We start from the raw sequence: 22,290 nt of genomic DNA, 5'->3' as shown, positions 1-22,290 counted from the left end.
CCCATCTGTGGACGTCTGCAGCCACGCCCCCTGAAAGCTCTGAAGGCGTGCTCCCACAATTGGAGATCCGAGATGGGCTGGGAGCCCGTCATGCCACTGGTTTGTTAGTGGTCTTGGTGTCTTGACGACGTGCATTGGATTGTCGGGCACTGCGTCCCCGACCTCTTCTGCCCGGCGTGACTGCTCCTCCCTGCCCACGAAAGGGCTGAGTTCTAAAGGATTTGAACGCCGGACCAGAATATTTCCGTTTAGGTATAGTTGTAGGCGATGGAAGAAAAACAGACTTCCCTCCAGTAGCCTCAGAAATCCATTTGTCCAATTCAGGACCAAAAAGTTTCTCGCCATCATAAGGCAATGCCTCTATACCTTTTTTAACCTCCGTCTCCGCCTGCCACGAACGCAGCCAAAGTGCTCGTCGTACTGTGACTAGCGATGAGGACAGGCGAGAAGTAAGCTGACAGACGTCAGTAGAAGCTGTACATAGATATTCAGCAGCTTCCCAGATTTGATCCGCGAGAAGTATAAGATGATCATCTTGCAGAGCCGACTTGAGCTCTTTTATCCATACCATTAAAGCTTTAGTAACCCAAATGCCAACCAACCCAGGTCTTAACAGCACTCCAGTTGCTGTGTACATGGACCTTAGCATAGCCTCTATTTTACGATCTGCAGGGTCTTTAAGCGTAGTAGCAGTTGGGACTGGTATGGTTAACTTCCTCGTAAGTTTAGATACGGATGAATCCACCAAAGGTGGGTTCTCCCATGTAGCTGTCATGGCCTCTGGAAACGGGTAACTCGATTTAAATCTACGAGGAATAGAAAACCGTTTGTCCGGATTTTTCCGTGACTCCAGTAACATTTTATTAAGAGATTCCGAGATAGGGAAACACATCGGAGATCTCTGTCGTTTAGTAAAGACTACCTCATCATTCGTCAGTGGCTCCTCAGTTTCCGTAAACTCCAGCGACTGACGAACTGCTCTGATGAGATTGTCAATACCTGGGCTGTCAAAGTCGTCACCTTCTGACTGTTGTTCTATTTCGCCCTCCTCGTACTCCTGTTCAGTGAGGTCTAGTATCCCAGAGACAGGAAAATTAGTAGGAAAAGGAAACTTATCTTTTCCACTCAAGGTGGACTTATGACCAGTTTGAGACTCCCCAGGTAACTCAAATGGTCTCATCTTAAACTCAGATCTTGCCGCCTCTCTTTCTTCACGAGAGGCGGCCAGTTCTGATTGTAAACCAATTAATACATCTGCAAGTAAAGCCCATGGCGGGTCCTGAGATGCCTTTACTTCTGGAATGGAAATCGTATTTATGGCTGTATTAACAACACATGCTGTACATGTGGTGGATCCATCAGGCAACACACTCTTACAGACATGACATGACAAATGTTTCTTAGATTTTGCTGGTGTCTTACTCATTATGAAGACAGACAATACAAACTCCACACAGACAGACTGCACGACTCCGATAGAGAGATTGACAAAGTAATAACACCAAAGTTCCTGTTATATATCTAGGCAAGTGCAGTGCCTGCCAGAAATACGAAAACTGACCCCAAAATTCCTCTAGTACCACTCTTAGCCGAGATGTAAAAATAGGAAACCTGGAACAGACAGGAGAACATTTAAACATATTAAGCATTTCTTGCACTGCCAAATACTGTTAAAGTCTCCCCCCCCCCCACTCCCACGACCTCCGTGTACAGCACCGGGTCTGGGCCTGTGGAAGTTTTGCAAAGGGCCGTGTGAGCGGCCTGACTGTAGACCCCGGACAACGGAACTCCTCGGCTGCTGCGGGCGGATGGCGGAAGCAGAGAGCGTGCTGCCTGGAGCCGTGGAGCGGCCCATGCACACGTGCTCCCGCCCGCCACACACAGCATAACGGCGTGTCTGTGTAGCCAAGCAGCGCTGCTGCTGCGCAGGGAGCAGCGGTCTTTTAGGATGCTGGGAACCGGAGAGTGAGAGCGCGCCGCATGGACCGTGAAGCGGCCCATGTACACACGCTCCGGGCAGCGGTGAGTACCCAACAATCCCCAACAGTGGAGCGGCAGCAAGCGCTGACCGCCCCAACCCAACATACCTGGACCGTGACAAAAGTCTATGACGGGGCCTTCATCCAAGCTCCGTCCAGCTTTCCTGCAGGCAGCCTGCAAGTGGAGTGAGGGAGCTCTTTACAGAGAGGTCCGACACTCACGGCTACTCAGCCGCTTCCACTGTCCCTGACCCACGCCTGTTAGAAGGGGGGAAAGGACGTGGAAATTGAAGAAAAGAAAAAAAAAAAACTTAGAAAAAAATTCCAATACTTTGTGGATGAGCTCCACTATGCCTTCTAACTGTGTCGAGCACAGAAAAAACACTGAAGTGCTGCAGGATATGGAGGGGAGGAGTAGTCTCAAAAATTAATTTATTCAGTGCCTTCTTCCGGTGGAAGCCGTCCATATCCCAAGAGTACTCCAGTGACCCCTAGTGGATGAAAAAGAAAATGAGTTTTATGGTAAGAACTTACCTTTATTAAAACGCTTTCTGCGAGGTACACTGGGCTCCACAAGGAATGGACAATGGGGTGTAGAGTAGGATCTCGATCCGAGGCACCAACAGGCTCAAAGCTTTGACTGTTCCCAGAATGCATAGCACCACCTCCTATATCACCCTGCCTCCCTGCACGGGATCTCAGTTTTTAGTTAACCGGTCCAATGCAGTAGCAGGAAAAGAGACGACAACGGTTAGTAGCCACAACACCGCATTCTCACGACAGGAGAGGTGTCAGCGGCTAATGCCATACCAACCCAAAGAAGCTAAGTGCGTCAGGGTGGGCGCCTTGTGGAGCCCAGTGTACCTCGCAGAAAGTTTTAACAAAGGTAAGTTCTTACCATAAAACTCGTTTTCTGCTGCGGGGTACACTGGGCTCCACAAGGAATGGACAATGGGGATGTCCTAAAGCAGTTCCTTATGGGAGGGGACGCACTGTAGCGGGCACAAGAACCGGGCGTCCAAAGGAAGCATCCTGGGAAGCGGCAGTATCGAAGGCATAGAATCTTATGAACGTGTTCACTGAGGACCACGTAGCCGCCTTGCACAATTGTTCAAGGGTCGCACCACGTTGGGCCGCCCAAGAAGGTCCAACAGACCGAGTAGAATGGGCCTTAATGTGATCAGGAGCAGAGAGAGAGAACAGCCTTCACATAAGCATGTGCAATCACCATTCTAATCCATCTGGCCAGAGTTTGCTTGTGAGCAGGCCAGCCACGTTTGTGAAACCCAAACACAACAAAAAGAGAATCAGATTTCCTAATAGGAGCAGTTCTCTTCACATAGATACGGAGAGCCCGTACCACATCCAAAGACCGCTCTTTGGGAGACAGATCAGGAGAAACAAGTGCCGGAACTACAATCTCCTGATTAAGGAGGAACGAAGAAACCACCTTAGGTAGATAGCCAGGACGAGTCCTAAGAACCGCCCGGTCACGGTGAAATATCAGATATGGGGAACTACAGGACAAGGCACCCAAATCAGACACTCTTCTAGCTGAGGCAATAGCCAGCAGAAACACGACTTTAAGGGAAAGCCACTTAAGGTCAGCTGAATCAAGAGGTTCAAACGGAGACTCTTGTAACGCATCCAAAACCACCGACAAGTCCCAAGGAGCCACAGGCGGGACATAGGGAGGTTGGATACGCAACACGCCCTGAGTAAAGGTATGCACATCAGGTAAGGTCGCAATTTTTCTCTGAAACCACACAGACAAGGCAGATATTTGAACCTTGAGGGAGGCCAGATGCAGGCCTAAGTCCAGGCCCTGCTGAAGAAAAGCCAACAACTTGGCTATACTAAACTTGGAAGCGTCATAATCGTTAGATGCGCACCAAACAAAGTAAGAATGCCAGACCCTATAGTAAATCCGAGCCGAAGCCGGTTTTCGGGCCCGCAACATAGTTTGAATGACCGCCTCAGAAAACCCTTTAGCCCTTAAGACGGAAGCTTCAAGAGCCACGCCGTCAAAGACAGCCGGGCTAGGTCCTGGTAGACACAGGGGCCCTCAACAAGGAGGTCTGGGCGTTGTGGAAGTAGAATTTGACGCTCTGACGATAGGCCTTGCAGGTCTGAGAACCAGTGCCGTCTGGGCCACGCTGGAGCTATGAGAAGCAGAATTCCTTTTTCTTCCTTGAACTTCCGAATTACCCTGGGCAGGAGTGACACCGGAAGTAACACGTACGGCAGCCGAAACCTCCACGGTACCGCCAGCGCATCCACGAATGCTGCTTGAGGATCCCTTGTCCTTGCTCCGAAGACCGGAACCTTGTGATTGTGTCGAGACGCCATCAGATCTACGTCTGGAAGGCCCCACCTTTCCACTAGGAGTTGAAACACTTCTGGATGGAGGCCCCACTCGCCGGCATGCATGTCCTGACGACTGAGAAAGTCCGCTTCCCAATTCAGGACTCCCGGAATGAATATTGCAGATATGGCCGGTAGATGGCGTTCTGCCCACTGTAGAATCCGTGAGACTTCCTTCATTGCTAGGCAGCTTCGAGTGCCGCCTTGATGATTTATGTAAGCCACTGTGGTGGCGTTGTCCGACTGTACTTGAACAGGACTGTTCTGAATTAAATGCTGGCCTAGGTTCAAGGCATTGACGACCGCCCGCAACTCCAGAATATTGATCGAGAGGAGGGACTCCTCCTTGGTCCACCGCCCCTGAAGGGAGTGTTGCTCCAGCACCGCGTCCCAACCTCTTAGACTGGCATCTGTCGTCAACAGGACCCAGTCGGATATCCAGAACGGATGGCTCCTGCACAGTTGTTGGTCCCGGAGCCACCAGAGCACCGACAGACTGACCTCCGGAGTCAATGAGATCATTTGGAACCTGATCCGGTGAGGCAGGCCGTCCCATTTGGCTAGAATCAGCCTCTGGAGAGGGCGAGAGTGAAATTGAGCGTACTCCACCATGTCGAATGCTGACACCATGAGGCCCAGCACCTGCATCGCCGAATGTATCGACACTTGTGGACGAGATAGGAAGCAACGAATCCTGTCCTGAAGTTTCAGGACTTTCTCCTGAGACAGGAACAACCGCTGGTTGTGAGTGTCCAATAGTGCTCCCAGATGCACCATGCTCTGAGCAGGGATCAGGGATGACTTCTTCCAGTTGATAAGCCACCCGTGGGCTTGCAGAAACCGGACCGTCACATCTAGATGACGCAGGAGAAGTTCTGGGGAATTTGCCAGGATTAACAAGTCGTCCAAATATGGCAGTATCCTGACCCCTTGACGGCGGAGTACCACCGTCATCACCGCCATGACTTTTGTAAAGACTCGCGGAGCCGTTGTTAAACCAAAAGGTAACGCCCGAAACTGGTAATGGCAGTTGCCAATCGCAAATCTCAGGTATTGCTGATGAGACACTGCTATAGGAATATGCAGGTAAGCATCCTGTATATCCAGGGAGACCATGAAGTCCCCAGGTTCCAAGGCCAGAACTATAGAGCGAAGGGTTTCCATCCGGAACTTGGAAACCTTCACAAACCTGTTCAATGCCTTGAGGTTGAGAATGGGCCGGGAGGACCCATTCGGTTTCGGGACTAGAAACAGCGGAGAATAGTACCCCCGGCCCCTGTGCGCAAGAGGCACCTGCACTACGACTCCTGTATCCAGGAGGGTCTGTACCACCGAACGTAGAGTGTTTGCCTTTGTCTTGTCCAACGGGACATCTGTCTGGCAAAATCGATGAGGGGGTCGGTTTTTGAAGGCTATGGCGTAACCTCGAGTGACGACTTCCCGTACCCAGGCATCTGAAGTGGTCTTCAACCATTCCTGGGTATACCCTAGAAGCCGGCCCCCCACCCTGGGATCCCCCAGAGGGAGGCCCGCCCCGTCATGCGGCAGGCTTATCTGTCTTGGAAGCTGGCTGACGGGCCGCCCAGGCTCTTTTGGGCTTAGGCTTACCAGGTTTGGAAGTGCGGGCCTGCTTGTTGTACGCCTGACCTTTTGCTTTACCTGAAGGACGAAAGGGGCGAAAGGAAGTACCTTTAGCCTTCGACACAGAAGGAGCAGTACTTGGCAGACAGGCAGTTTTGGCAGTAGCCAAGTCAGCCACAATCATATTTAAATCCTCCCCAAACAGAATATCTCCCTTAAAAGGGAGTACCTCCAAGGTTTTTTTTTAGAGTCCAGATCCACAGACCAGGATCTCAGCCACAATATCCGGCGAGCCAGGCTTTGGCTGCCAGGATACCGGCATCAGAAGCCGCCTCTTTAATATAACGAGAAGCTGTGACAATATAAGACAAGCATTGTCTAGCATGGTCAGAGGAGATTTCAGCATCTAACTCCAAGGCCCATGCTTCAATGGCCTCTGCAGCCCAAGTAGCTGCAATAGTGGGCATTTGTGCAGCACCCGTGAGGGTGTAAATCGCTTTCAGACAACCCTCCACCCGTTTATCCGTAGGCTCTTTTAGAGACGTGACGGTGGTGACCGGCAGAGCTGAGGAAACCACCATCCTAGCCACATGTGAGTCCACTGGAGGAGGCGTTTCCCAATTCTTAGACAGGTGCGGCGCGAGGGGATAGCGAGCCAGCATCTTCTTTTGGAGGCACAAACTTCATAACCGGGTTTTCCCAGGGTTCCTGACGTATATCAATTAGGTGGTCAGAGTGAGGTAAAACTTGTTTAATCACCTTCTGACGCTTGAACCTATCTGGTTTCTTAGGAGGAACGGATGGCTCGGGATCATCCGTAATCTGTAAAATTAACTTAATAGCCTCCAAAAGATCAGGAACATCCACATGTGAACCACCCTCCCCATCAGCCGTATCTGAATCAGAACCTGTGCGGTCAGTATAAGTGCCGTCTTCATCCGACGAGGTGTCAGTGACAGCAGTGGATTGTGAGGAGACAAGCGCTCGCTTAGAGGACCCCTTGGACGTAGGCGAGCGACGGTCAGACTTTTTAATAGTCAGGCACTGGTTCAACTTCTTTATTTGAGCAGATAAATCGTCCGCCCACGGCGGGTTAGCTGCAGGGACCACAAATGGTTGTACTGGCATTGGGGGTCCCATAGGGGGTGTTAGTTTATGAACTAGCGTATGCAGAAGCGTGGAAAAAGCGGCCCACGGTGGGTCATTATTTGCCCCCGTTGCCACCGTCCCACTGGGGGGCAAGGAGCCCCCAGAACCAGAGCCCAAAGCTGCAATATTCTCCTCATAGGTATCTGCGGCTTCAGCAACACCGGCAGTGTGTTCAGCACCAGAACCATTACCCTCAGAAGCAGACATGATATAACTTGCAGTATCAGGTAACACAGTACAATTTGTCAGCAGCACAATACCTCTAGCCCAAACCCCTGCGCAGTGTAGTCAGCACCAGCAGAGATAAAGGAGAGATATGGTGACTAAATCACAGAGAAAAATACGTAATACAGTATATCTTTGTGTAAATCCTATATTAGATAAAACCTGACGCACCAAGCCCCCTCAGGTTATAGAATATAGGGATAGCAGGTTGAGTGAAAGACACGAAATGGACACCACTCAGCTATCAAATGCACACACAAATAGTCACAGTTTGTACAATGCAGAGGTTATTACTAACAATAATACTGCACTGGACTAGCTTACACAGCTACATAACAATAGATATAACAGTACACAGTAAGAACTGGATGTATATCACAGGGTAATTGTACTAGGAAACCCTGACTAAATGCACTCTTTCTTAACTAACACTGACTAAAAAAAGGCAGGTAGAATACTTAGGTGTCTTGCAAAGACAGATATGCAGCTCCAGGGCGGGAACATTTGCAGAAAATGGTGCCCTGGGGCTGGGGGAGGGGCTTCAGGTCCAAGCTCTATCCCCCTGCTGGCAAAACCACCAGGTACAGCGGGCTCTAATAAAATGGTTTAGAGAAAATCTGACCTGACCCATGCCCTGGTGATCTAGTGGGATCGCCTGTACCTCCAGTGTCCACCGCCAGCGCGCACGGCCCGCCTCCCACTGACCGCACCGGATCGTGATAAAGACCGGGTCTCACAAGCGGGACCCACTTACCACCTCCCGAAGCGCGGCCACGCGATCCTGGAGAGCCCCCGTCGTGTGTGCATGACAAGAAGAAAACCGGAGCCTCCTGCTGTAGTTATCTGGCAACCAGGGCTCGGTACAGGGCCGCTGGGGAGAGCCGGAGCTGCAGCCGTGAATGTCCACTGACATGTAACACTGCTGCTGCCCTTCAAGTCTTCACTTTTTTCCTCAGAAAAAAAGCTCTTCTCTGTTAAGTGCCTGCTACTGCAGCACCAACTACAAAAGTGAGATCCTGTGCAGGGAGGCGGGGTGATATAGGAGGCGGCGCTATGCATTCTGGGAACAGTCAAAGCTTTGAGCCTGTTGGTGCCTCGGATCAAGATCCTACTCTACACCCCATTATTCATTCCTTGTGGAGCCCAGTGTACCCCGCAGCAGAAATTGTCAATATTAGTCAATCAGCTTCTAGCTAGCATTTATAATGTACTGATCACTAGAACCATATTAGCTGCTATGGACAACTTCTCAATCTGTCCTACTTATAAAATTTGATACAACTTACAAATAGTAACATCGTAAAATCAATATTATACATTGCAAAAGTTGAAAATAATCACTTACAAGGCGCTATTAAATGTATGGATGGAATAATAAAGTACACTTATCAATAGTATTTTCTTGTATATCTTGTTACCTGCACAAATCTGAAGATTGCAAAAGCAGGAGCGCTGTCATCTGAATATAGGGTCCCTAAAATGCTGAGGAGTTGAGTATTGAAACAGCTATCTCCTAGACCCAGCAGAAAGCTGCAGAAAAGTGCCAGGACTTTGCTGCAAAGAAAGAAATCAAATATTTAAGTATGTAGTGAAATTGTTGATGTAACCTGCTTTATTTTCCTTAGAAGGCAAAAATCATTTTCAAAATGATAAAAACTGGGGGGGGGGGGGTAAATGTTTTTTATTACAGTTCGGAAAATATTCTGCTATGCTTCCAACAGGGGCGTATCTACGCCTTGGCCAGGATGGCGCTCGCCAGGGGCGCCGCCCGGTGGTGCCACCCGCAGCCAGGGTGTAGAATCAATTACTAGAGGCAGTACATGTGTAGCTCAGCAGATAGCAGCCACTGGAATTTGAGTCGGTGTCTGGCGCCGCGGCCGCACTACAGTGAAGAAACTCGATTTAAACTACAGTTCCCAGCAGCCCTTCCTGCCGGGACATCCTGGCAGCAATGACGGCTGGGAACTGTAGTTTATTTAGAGTTTCCATTCCTCACTGTAGTGCGGTCGCTGTGCTGGACTGCGGCTCAAGTTCCAGTGGCTGCTATCTGCTGAGCTACACAGGTACTGCCTATGGGCATGGCCGGATTAAGGCAGGGGCGGCAGTCCTGGGGCCCCCACACTGTCAGTTGTCTATTGGAGGAGTCTCCCTCCAGTGGCTCAGCTGTTCAGTAACAGCTGCCGCGAGGAGCTCCTCCAATCACAGGTAGTCTCGTGGGACAGTGAAGGGGGATCCCATGAGCCAGTGACGTGCCGTACCTGCTGGCCGCTCAAGTGAAGTCCTTGCTACAGCAGGAGATCCGTGAGTGACGCCGATTGACCACCCCAGTGTGTCTATTACGGGGGAAGGATGTCTCTTGCAGGCAGCCGCGGAGGGGAGTTAATGACTCTTGCGGGCGGATAGGGGTGTACCTTTCGGGTAGCCGACGGGGAAGTTAGTGTTTTATGTGGGTGGGCAGCCGCAGAGGGATAAAGTTAGTCTCTCTCGCGGGCGCAGGGGCGGGTGGCCAGCTGCGGGGGGGATTACTGTCTCTTGCAGGCAGACAGTGGTGTCCCTACTGTATGGTTAGGTGTAATGTGTACAAGTGGTAACACTGTGCAGTGTAATGTGAATTGGAACTATATTGTTTTTCACTCCCCTTCCCCCACGCCCCTTTATCTTTCGCACGTGCCTGTAGTGCTTGCTATCCCTGCTACAAGTATGGGGGGGGGGGGGGGGTTATATAGGCTACCAACTCTCTTTCTTGTACAGGGCACCAAAATGTATAGTTTATACAGCACTGAATGAACGCTACGGTGTGGTGTAATGTGAGTTAGGGGTACTACTGTGCGATGTAATGTAAGTGAGGGGTACTACTGTGTGGTGTAATGTGAGTAAGGGGTACTACTGTGTGGTGCAATTTGAATTAGGGGTACTAGTGTGTGTCCACGCACCTTTTTAGGCCTTCCGAACATCAAGTCTTAGGGTGGGGGGCACCAGTATCTTACTTTGCCAGGGGCGCTCGGACCCCTAGATACACCCCTGGCTTCCAATCCTATTCATGTTGGCTAGTATCCTATGATGTTCTTGCTACTATAGCTGCCTAATTACAGTCTAAACCTAATTTAAGTTTAGGTATTACTTAAATGTTCTCAACAAACAGGAATAGTGACATCCCCAGTCTGTAAGAAGGTACTGTACTAAACCCCTTAAAACCTAGATATATGGACATAAACTTAAAATATGCAAATACCAATTTATCATTTAATATGATCTTATATGATAATTTCTTAGTAAATAAAAAGATCCTAGCTATTTCTTGAAGATATGCTAAAGTATTTAGATACTAACCCAGTGATGGGCAACCCAACACATTTTATGTGCCACATGTGCTGCCCTCCTACCTTCAAAAGGGTAACACATTAACCTTCATGTCAAGAATGAAAAAACAGCCCCAAAACAACCTTGGTAATCGCACACCACTCATGCCATGCCATATGCCTCCAACATCCAAAATCCCACTACATGCAACTCTGATCTTCCACTTTCTCCAAAATAGCCCCAGAGGCCTTCATGGAATGCACTCATCTCCCAACATGCCCGCCCATTCAACGCACTAGCTAATCTTCAGTTTAAAAATAATTCTATTTGGAGTAGAGTCGGCAAGTGGTGCAAAAAGCACTGCACATGAGGGTTCAGTATGATATCCCGACGGACGGGATGCCGGCAGTCAGAATACGGACAGCAGCATCCCGACCATCAGAATCCTGACAGCTCCGTGGACATTACCGTAACCCTCCCGTCCCCTACCCTAACCCTCCTTTGTGGGTGACTAAACCTAACCTTCCCTGGTGGTGCCTAACCCTAAACGTTCCCTCTCCGCTGGCTAAACCTAACCCTCCCCACTTTTCCCATTTGGTGCCTAACCCCCCTTCTAAGTGCCTAAACCTAACCATACCTTTCCCGCCCATCAAACCCTCCCCCCTTCCCCTGCAGTAGCATCCCCCTGGAAGAACAATCGGGATTCCGGGCTGTCTGTATTTTGACGCCAGGATCCAGACCCCCATCGGGATTTAGATGGCCGGGCTTCTGGCGTCCCTTGGGAATGTGGCGTCGGTATATCAACTGCCAGGATCCCATCCTTTGGGATATTAACTGTATCCCGTACAGAAGGGCAAGTGATGCAGAAGCCATTCAGAATAAGTGAGACCAGGAGCATTGAGCTCGGGACTGCAGGTGTAGGAACACTAGTAGGTCTATAACCCACTGCTGATTTAACCTGTCTGCTGCCCTTAGAGGTACATTTACAAAGCAGTGATAACAGTGGAGAAGTGAGCCAGAGGAGAAATTTACCTATCATCCAAACCGCACTGAAGTAACATCTATAATTTGCATACTATAAAATGATACAGAGCTGCTGATTGGTTGATGGGGAAATTTCTCCACTGGCTCACTTCTCCACTCTTATCACTGCTTAGTAAATCTACCCCTCAGTGCTTAATATATATGATCAATGTTTTAATCCCTCTTGCCATTTATAAAGACAGACCCTCACACTTTGCTTAGGACACAAAAGGTCATTACAGAACTTAATCTGTTCCTGATGTTTCATTAAAATGTTTTATTAGTGGCTCACTAGAAAATTAACATTTTGGTAGAGTCACAGTGAGAGATTGCAATATTATTTTCCAGGCTTTATAGAGAGAATAGTAGATTTGTCCAAACACATTCTTTCTACAAATGATACAGGGGAAATTATGAAAGGTAAATGTACACTCAATGGTAGGCATAGTTCATTCTCCGCTACTGTTCTCTCTATAAAACCTGGAAAAATAAGATTTTACTCACCGGTAAATCTATTTCTCGTAGTCCGTAGTGGATGCTGGGAATTCCGAAAGGACCATGGGGGGATAGCGGCTCCGCAGGAGTCTGGGCACAACTAAAAGAAAGCTTTTAGACTACCTGGTGTTCACTGGCTCCTCCCACTATGACCCTCCTCCAAGCCTCAGTTAGGATACTGTGCCCGGAAGAGCTGACACAATAAGGATGGATTTTGAATCCCGGGTAAGACTCATACCAGCCACACCAATCACACCGTATAACACGTGATACCATATCCAGTTAACAGTATGAAACATAACTGAGCCTCTCAACAGATGGCTCATAACAATAACCCGTTAGTGAACAATAACTATGTACAATTATTGCAGACAATCCGCACTTGGGACGGGCGCCCAGCATCCACTACGGACTACGAGAAATAGATTTACCGGTGAGTAAAATCTTATTTTCTCTAACGTCCTAGTGGATGCTGGGAACTCCGAAAGGACAATGGGGATTATACCAAAGCTCCCAAACGGGCGGGAGAGTGCGGATGACTGTGCAGCACCGAATGAGAGAACTCAAGGTCCTCCTCAGCCAGGGTATCAAATTTGTAGAATTTTGCAAACGTGTTTGCCCCTGACCAAGTAGCAGCTCGGCAAAGTTGTAAAGCCGAGACCCCTCGGGCAGCCGCTCAAGATGAGCCCACCTTCCTTGTAGAATGGGCTTTAACTGTTTTAGGATGCGGCAGTCCAGCCGCAGAATGCGCCAGCTGAATTGTGCTACAAATCCAGCGAGCAATAGTCTGCTTAGAAGCAGGAGCACCCAGTTTGTTGGGTGCATACAGGATAAATAGCGAGTCAGTTTTCCTGACTCCAGCCGTCCTGGAAACATACATTTTCAAGGCCCTAACTACGTCCAGCAACTTGGAATCCTCCAAGTCGCTAGTAGCCGCAGGCACTACAATAGGTTGGTTCAAGTGAAAAGCTGATACCACCTTAGGGAGAAACTGGGGACGAGTCCTCAATTCTGCCCTATCCATATGGAAAATCAGATAAGGGCTTTTAAATGACAAAGCCGCCAATTCTGATACACGCCTGGCCGAAGCCAAGGCCAATAACATGACCACTTTCCACGTGAGATATTTTAGATCCACGGTCTTTAGTGGCTCAAACCAATGTGATTTTAGGAAATTCAACACCACGTTGAGATCCCAGGGTGCCACTGGAGGCACAAAAGGGGGCTGAATATGCAGCACTCCTTTTACAAATGTCTGAACTTCAGGTAGTGAAGCTAGTTCTTTTTGGAAGAAAATCGACAGAGCCGATATCTGCACCTTAATGGAGCCTAATTTTAGGCCCATAATCACTCCTGCCTGTAGGAAGTGCAGAAATCGACCCAGCTGAAATTCCTCTGTTGGGGCCTTATTGGCCTCACACCAAGCAACATATTTCCGCCATATGCGGTGATAATGCTTTACAGTTACATCTTTCCTGGCTTTAATCAGCGTAGGAATGACATCCTCCGGAATGCCCTTTTCCTTTAAGATCCGGTGTTCAACCGCCATGCCGTCAAACGCAGCCGCGGTAAGTCTTGGAACAGACAGGGCCCCTGCTGCAGCAGGTCCTGTCTGAGCGGCAGAGGCCATGGGTCCTCTGAGATCACCTCTTGAAGTTCCGGGTACCACGCTCTTCTTGGCCAATCCGGAACCACGAGTATTGTCCTTACTCCTCGTTTTCTCATTATTCTCAGTACCTTTGGTATGAGAGGCAGAGGAGGGAACACATAAACCGACTGGTACACCCACGGTGTCACTAGAGCGTCCACCGCTATCGCCTGAGGGTCCCTTGACTTGGCGCAATATCTCTCTAGTTTTTTGTTTAGGCGGGACGCCATCATGTCCACCTGTGGTTTTTCCCACTGGTTTACAATCATTTGAAAGACTTCTGGATGAAGTCCCCACTCTCCCGGGTGGAGGTCGTGCCTGCTGAGGAAGTCTGCTTCCCAGTTGTCCACTCCCGGAATGAACACTGCTGACAGTGCTAGCACATGATTTTCCGCCCATCGGAGAATCCTTGTGGCTTCTGCCATTGCCGTCCTGCTTCTTGTGCCGCCCTGTCGGTTTACATGGGCGACCGCCGTGATGTTGTCTGACTGGATCAGTACCGGCTGGTGTAGAAGCAGGGATTTTGCCTGACTTAGGGCATTGTAAATGGCCCTCAGTTCTAGAATATTTATGTGTAGGGAAGTCTCCTGACTCGACCATAATCCTTGGAAGTTTCTTCCCTGTGTGACTGCCCCCCAGCCTGGCATCCGTGGTCACCAGGACCCAGTCCTGTATGCCGAATCTGCGGCCCTCTAGAAGATGAGCACTCTGCAGCCACCACAGCAGAGACACCCTGGTTCTTGGAGACAGGGTTATTAGCCGATGCATCTGAAGATGCGATCCGGACCATTGGTCCAACAGGTCCCACTGAAAGATTCTGGCATGGAACCTGTCGAAAGGAATTGCTTCGTAAGAAGCCACCATCTTTCCCAGGACTCGCGTGCAGTGATGCACCGACACCTGTTTTGGTTTCAGGAGGTTTCTGACTAGAGACGACAGCTCCATGGCTTTTTCCTCTGGGAGAAACACTTTTTTCTGGACTGTGTCCAGAATCATTCCCAGGAACAGTAGACGTGTCGTCGGAACCAGCTGTGACTTTGGAATATTTATAATCCAGCCGTGCTGGTGTAGCACCTCCTGAGATAGTGCTACTCCTACCAACTGCTCCTTGGATCTCGCCTTTATTAGGAGATCGTCCAAGTATGGGATAATTAAAACTCCCTTTTTTCGAAGGAGTATCATCATTTCCGCCATTACCTTGGTAAACACCCTCGGTGCCGTGGACAGACCAAACGGCAGCGTCTGGAATTGGTAATGGCAATTCTGTACCGCAAATCTGAGGTACTCCTGGTGAGGATGGTAAATGGGGACATGCAGGTAAGCATCCTTGATGTCTAGGGATACCATGTAATCCCCCTCGTCTAGACTTGCAATAACCGCCCTGAGCGATTCCATCTTGAACTTGAATTTTTTATGTATGTGTTCAAGGATTTCAAATTTAAAATGGGTCTCACCGAACCGTCCGGTTTCGGTACCACAAACATTGTGGAATAGTAACCCCGTCCTTGTTGAAGTAGGGGCACCTTGACTATCACGCGCTGGGAATACAGCTTGTGAATTGCCTCTAGCACAGCCTCCCTGTCCGAGGGAGTTGCTGGCAAGGCTGATTTGAGGAAACTGCGGGGGGGAGACGCCTCGAATTCCAGCTTGTACCCCTGAGATACTACTTGAAAGATCCAGGGATCCACCTGTGAGCGAGCCCACTGATCGCTGAAATTTTGGAGGCGGCCCCCCACCGTACCTGGCTCCGCCTGTGGAGCCCCACCGTCATGCGGCGGACTTGGAAGAAGCGGGGGAGGACTTTTGCTCCTGGGAACTAGCTGTTTGTTGCAGCCTTTTTCCCCTACCTCTGCCTCTGGACAGAAAGGACCCGCCTTTTCCTCGCCTGTTTTTCTGGGTCCGAAAGGACTGTACCTGATAAAACGGCGCTTTTTTAGGCTGTGAGGGAACATGGGGTAAAAATGCTGACTTCCCAGCTGTCGCTGTGGAAACGAGGTCCGAGAGACCATCCCCGAATAACTCCTCATCCTTATAAGGCAAAACTTCCATGTGCCTTTTGGAATCTGCATCCCATGTCCACTGCCAGGTCCATAAGCCTCTCCTAGCAGAAATGGACAATGCACTTATTTTAGATGCCAGCCGGCAGATCTCCCTCTGTGCATCTCTCATGTATAAGACTGAGTCTTTTATATGCTCTATGGTTAGCAGAATAGTGTCCCTGTCAAGGGTGTCAATATTTTCTGACAGGGAATCTGACCACGCAGCGGCAGCACTGCACAACCATGCTGACGCAATAGCTGGCCTAAGTATAATGCCTGTGTGTGTATATATAGACTTCAGGATCGCCTCCTGTTTTCTATCCGCAGGCTCCTTCAGGGCGGCCGTATCCGGAGACGGAAGTGCCACCTTTTTAGACAAACGTGTGAGCGCTTTATCCACCCTAGGAGGTGTTTCCCAACGTGCCCAATCCTCTGGCGGGAAAGGGAACGCCATTAGTAATTTTTTTGAGATTATCAATCTTTTATCAGGGAAAGCCCACGCTTCTTCACACACTTCATTTAATTCTTCAGATGGGGGAAAAACTACGGGTAGTTTTTTCTCCCCAAACATAATACCCTTTTTTGTGGTACCTGGGTTTAAATCTGAAATGTGTAACACCTCTTTCATTGCCTCAATCATGCAGCGAATGGCCTTAGTGGACATTAGATTAGACTCATCGTCGTCGACACTGGTATCAGTATCCGTGTCGACATCTTGGTCTGCCATCTGAGGTAGCGGGCGTTTTAGAGCCACTGATGGCCTTTGAGACACCTGGGCAGGCACAAGCTGAGAAGCCGGCTGTCCCGCATTTGGCATGTCGTCAAATTTTTTGTGTAAGGAGTCGACACGTGCACGTAATTCCTTCCATAAAACCATCCACTCAGGTGTCTGCCCCGCAGGGGGTGACATCACTTCTACAAAATACGAAAGGAAGTTATCTTAGAGATGTGCGCAAAAAGAAACAGCTTTAACGTATATAATCGCCCTAAAGGGTGTCACCACACCCAGACAAGACACAGTAAAACAATTTTAATGGGAAAAAATACTCGTATAAGCGTTTAGAAAGGGAGAAATGAATTATACATTCCCTTTATATCCACAATGATGTTTTCTATTCCTCTCACTTCAGTGTCGAGGTAGCAATTATTTCCACTCCGGTCTCAATGCATGAAAAACAGAAAAAAACACAAAATGTGTGGAATTGTTTAAAGTCTATCCTGTTATGTGTAGCCCACAGAACCCGTGAGAGGAGAAACTCCGAGAATCTAGGATTCGTACCACGACTCACAGTGGAGTATTCTATACCGTACACGTAGCAGGTTCTTTGTCCTAAACCTCGTGTGCCCTTCACCAGAAAATCTCGAACCCAAGATATACTTTGGATGAAGATCTTAAATGGGACATTTAGCCAACGTGTTTTTCGAAGGAATGCGTACCCAACTCACTTGAGAGGGAGGTGAAGACAAGCCTCAAAAAGGTATCTTTATTCGAACCCAACTCGTTCCTTCTATTCCTCCCGAAGTGCTTCGTTCTCGTGAGTATGTGGGAAAAGAGTTTGACATACAATGTGTAGCATTGTTTTATGACCGTATGTCCTTCATCCCTCAGAAAATCCCACTTAGAAAATTGAAGGAAGTGTGTGGAGCGTACCCCAACTTACAGGACTAATCCCCACCACGTGTATGAAGCTGTTCCTTTTACAGTGAAACCCAGTGTGACGTCCACTGATGTAAATGAGAGATGTGCGTACCCAACTCACTTGTGAACAAGATATTTGCAATCCCAATAAAGGTTTCTTTTATCCTGTTAAAGGTGATGCGTACCCTTACTCACACGTGCAAATGGCGATATCCCTCTTATCTGGGTTTCTTTTCCTCTAAGGATTCCACTGTTATGATCCCCAAATATACAAGATCCAACCTTTAACCGTATATAGTGTTCCCTTCCAAGGAAACCAATCCACAATGGTTGAAAAAAAAATTCTCTTTATATTTTGTTATTGTTTTTAAAAAAAGGGATTGGTGCACATCCCATAAAAATACACTCAATGCAGACATCCAAATCATAAACAAAACAGTATTTCCAAAAGTTAAGATATTCCGAAATTAAAACGGTTTCCCAAGAAGGAAAGATAAGCCACCATCCGACACAAAAGGGGAAGTCCGGACCCCCAAATGTATAGATGGTGAGAACAATACCTTCTGGTCCCCGAGATAGATAAGAAGATGTTCCAAAGTCACAGTACCAGAATCTGTCAACGCGTTTCGGCTCTTTGTGGAGCCTTTGTCAAGACATGCTGGTACTGTGCACACAAGTAATATTTAACTGGTAAGTGACCAATCGGGTCAAACCAGGAAATGACCTTCTAATTAACTTTCACCCCTTGAAATTTAATAATGATCCCACTATTGGCTCATCATATTGTTATATGGTAACCAATAACCATATCCCTCATATAGATCCCTTAAAAAACATACAATTAAAAACATTATTTCAAAGAGGCATCTGCTCCGCCTCCACATAATTTTCCTCCTCAAACATGTCGACACAGCCGTACCGACACACCGCACACACACCGGGAATGCTCTAAACAGAGGACAGGACCCCACAGAAGCCCTTTGGGGAGACAGAGAGAGAGTATGCCAGCACACACCAGAGCGCTATATACTGCAGGGACTAACTGAATTATGTCCCCTATAGCTGCTATAATATTTACTGCGCCTAAATTTAGTGCCCCCCCTCTCTTTTTTACCCTTTTTCTGTAGTGTAGACTGCAGGGGAGAGCCAGGGAGCTTCCTTCCAGCGGAACTGTGAGGGAAAAATGGTGCCAGTGTGCTGAGGGGGATAGCTCCGCCCCTTTTTCGCGGACTATTCTCCCGCTTTTTTAAGGATTCTGGCAGGGGTAATTATCACATATATAGCCTCTGGGGCTATATATTGTGATTGTTTTGCCAGCCAAGGTGTTTTTATTGCTGCTCAGGGCGCCCCCCCCCCCAGCGCCCTGCACCCTCAGTGACCGGAGTGTGAAGTGTGTATGAGAAGCAATGGCGCACAGCTGCAGTGCTGTGCGCTACCTTGGAGAAGACAGAAGTCTTCATGCCGCCGATTTTCCGGACTTCTTCTTGCTTCTGGCTCTGTAAGGGGGACGGCGGCGCGGCTCCGGGACTGAACACCAAGGCCAGTTCCATGCGGTCGGTCCCTCTGGAGCTAATGGTGTCCAGTAGCCTAAGAAGCCCAAGCTAGCTGCAAGCAGGTAGGTTCGCTTCTTCTCCCCTTAGTCCCTCGTTGCAGTGAGCCTGTTGCCAGCAGGTCTCACTGTAAAATAAAAAACCTAAAATATACTTTCTTCTAAGAGCTCAGGAGAGCCCCTAGTGTGCATCCAGCTCGGCCGGGCACAAAAATCTAACTGAGGCTTGGAGGAGAGTCATAGTGGGAGGAGCCAGTGCACACCAGGTAGTCTAAAAGCTTTCTTTTAGTTGTGCCCTGACTCCTGCGGAGCCGCTATCCCCCCATGGTCCTTTCGGAGTTCCCAGCATCCACTAGGACGTTAGAGAAACAATATTGCAATCTCTCACTGTGATCCTGACTACCTCTCAATTGCAGTACACTGCAGCAGCACCAAGCTGTATGATTTCCACAAAGCAAAGACACAAGAAGCATTGTTGCATAGGCTTTTTTTTATCATGGGTCCAATGTGTGTGATGCACACGAGCCCCTGGCCACACCGCACATACTGCACCCGTTTCATACTTACCTTTCTGGAGTTCCGCGACGGGCGCTGCAGTGGCAGCAACCGCAGCAAAAATCACTTCCAAAATGGTCGCTGCACATGCGCAGTAGGAAATTTGTCTACGGACGATGGCGGGCACAATGTTTCCGGAGACCTGCGCATGCGCAGTAGACTGCGGCACAATGCCGGAGCCTACAGCACCATGGGAAGGGCCCACCCAGGGTCTGCACACAGACCCCCTCCTCTCTTAAAATGCCCCTGCATTGTTGTTACTAGGTTCCTTATTTTGCTTTGCACTGCTTATACCTATTGTATGTAATATAACCTCACTTTTATTTTGCAGGACTGTAATAGTACACACACACACACATATATATATATATATATATATATATATACATACACACATATACATACACAATTATATATATATATATATATATATATATATATATACACACACACATACACACATATATATATATACACACACACACACACACACACACACACACACACACCAATAGTGAGTAGGCGCCCTTGTATTATTAAAATCTAAATGAATTCACAATAACATAAGCAATTATCGCCTAATAGCGGGAAGAAATAAACAAATTTTTAACTAACAAACATCAAAGGTGTTCCACTTCATCCATAGATTAAAATTCATAAAAAGTAGCAACAACAGTGTCCATTGTTTCACAGTAATCCTTTTTCACAGCAATTATTTTCCTCCTTCTATTCTAATAGATTGGTGGTCACAAATAGAAACAGATAATCCAACCCGTTTTGTCTCTTGCTGAGACTTCATCGGGGGTACATCTAAGAGTGTAGAACATAATTTTAGGATTTATGTTATTTCCAGTAGAAAAACAATAGGAACAACATATAATAAGTAATACAATCCCGCTGATGACATAACTGATTAAAACAAACAACTAAGATAGACAAAAAAGATGGACAAAAAGCAGAAACGGATAAGGAATAACACCAAGGTATACGATCCCCCACTCTGCATTATGGGGCGTTTCCACCAATTAAGGTCCAACGCTGTTGTTTTATTACATCTCATCCTTCAACTGGGTTTTTTTTTTTTGTGGAAAAATATTACATCTATATCCTAAATAATTTTGAAGTTTGTGTCTGCAATATAAGACCTTGTTTTTATGTTTTCAGTATCTAGCACCAATAATATATGAGGGGGAAGTGATGTAATAACGCTGACCCTAATAAAAAGAAGGGAAAGTATCCCTACACAAACACTTCTGATACTGGGATCTGTAGGAAGGCTCACATTGTATTGCCAGGAGGTAAGAAGACTTTATATCCTCATTACCATCTCCATCTCCCCTTTTTGTTTACCATGCAATAATGTAGCTTTGATTATGGCCTCATTTATGGATGAATTATTTATAAGCCTAATAAGGCTTGTAGTTTGTAAACAATTGTGTTTATTTCTGAATTAAATGCGTCATGATGAAATATATCTCAGGGGCTAAGATTGCTTATAATTACCCGTAATAGATTGTTTAGTAATGATACTTTTATTGTGCCCTTAGTGGTATTCTATATATATGGATACTGCATAACAACGATCAAATTCAGGAGGCTTTCATATTAATATTTTCAAATATGATGATACGGATATCATTTTATAATACACTTATCGCGTTGAATGCACTGGGGATTTTCCCCGAACCTAATTATTCTTTAGTATCTGATCTGTTACACGCCACTTCTGAATTAACCAGGTATGTGACTTCATAAATAAGTTATGCCTATTAAATTGACTCCTGTGTGTGAAAAACCGTATGAAGTGTTTACACAAAAATATTATAATGTTTTCCCAATAGGTGATTAGGCCACGTTATGTAAGAATCGTATGCTCAATTGGTTAGACATGAATGTCCACATATATTGTATCCACTTCTGATATTGATGATTGCCTCATTTATAGTAAGGAATGTGCCCTTATGTATTGAAGGCCTCGTCCCTTACACTTATCCTTCTCTGCTTTTTGTCCATCTTTTTTGTCTATCTTAGTTGTTTATGTTTTAATCAGTTATGTCATCAGCTGGATTTTGTTATTTATTATATATTGTTCCTGTTGCTTGTCTACTGGAAATTAACAATTCCTAAAAATAATATTCTATACTCCTAGCTGTACCCCTGATGAAGTATCCACAAGAGATGAAACGCGTTGTGTTATGTTTCTATTTGAGACCTACAATCTACGAGAATAGAAGGAGGAAAATAAGAATTGCTGTGAAAAAGGATTACTGTGAAACAATGAACACTGTTATTGTTACATTTTATGAATTTTAAGTAAATCTATGGCTTTAGTGGAACACCTTTGACATTTGTCATTTTATAATTTGGTTATTACTTCCTGCTGTTAGGCGGTAATTGCTGATGTTATTGTGAATTCATCTGGATTTTAATAATACAAGGGCGCCTACTCACTATTGGTTTGGTGTATATCCTATTCTGTTTGATTCTTGCCAACAGGGAATCTAAGTGAAAGTGGCTACCCAAAGATTAGATTTTAATTGTTTTAATTGATTTATTACTTGTATAGTGCAGGAAGGGAGTATTGAGATATATTATTTATATACTTATACATACATACGCACAGTATTTTTGTGAAAATGCATACTCTGTTATTTCCCCACTATTAGAGGCCACCTTATAGCAGAAGCTTCCGTTTTTAAAAAAAAATGTGACTCAAGAAAGTTTATCCCTAGAATCTCAAATAT

At 47.1% G+C, this 22,290-nt stretch overlaps 1 protein-coding gene across 1 annotated transcript in view; it reads right to left on the bottom strand.

Moving 5' to 3' along the window:
- Positions 1 to 22,290, bottom strand: part of MFSD11 (major facilitator superfamily domain containing 11) — a 162,755-nt gene that overhangs the window by 6,386 nt on the left and 134,079 nt on the right. The window contains exon 13 of the mRNA XM_063960439.1: positions 8,717 to 8,852. Within this exon, the coding sequence (XP_063816509.1) occupies positions 8,717 to 8,852 (136 nt within the window). The remainder of the gene's footprint in view (positions 1 to 8,716; positions 8,853 to 22,290) is intronic.

This window comes from Pseudophryne corroboree, chromosome 3, assembly GCF_028390025.1.
Source record: "Pseudophryne corroboree isolate aPseCor3 chromosome 3, aPseCor3.hap2, whole genome shotgun sequence".
NCBI classification, from domain to species: Eukaryota; Metazoa; Chordata; class Amphibia; order Anura; family Myobatrachidae; genus Pseudophryne; species Pseudophryne corroboree.
This window is presented reverse-complemented; position numbering and strand designations above follow the sequence as displayed.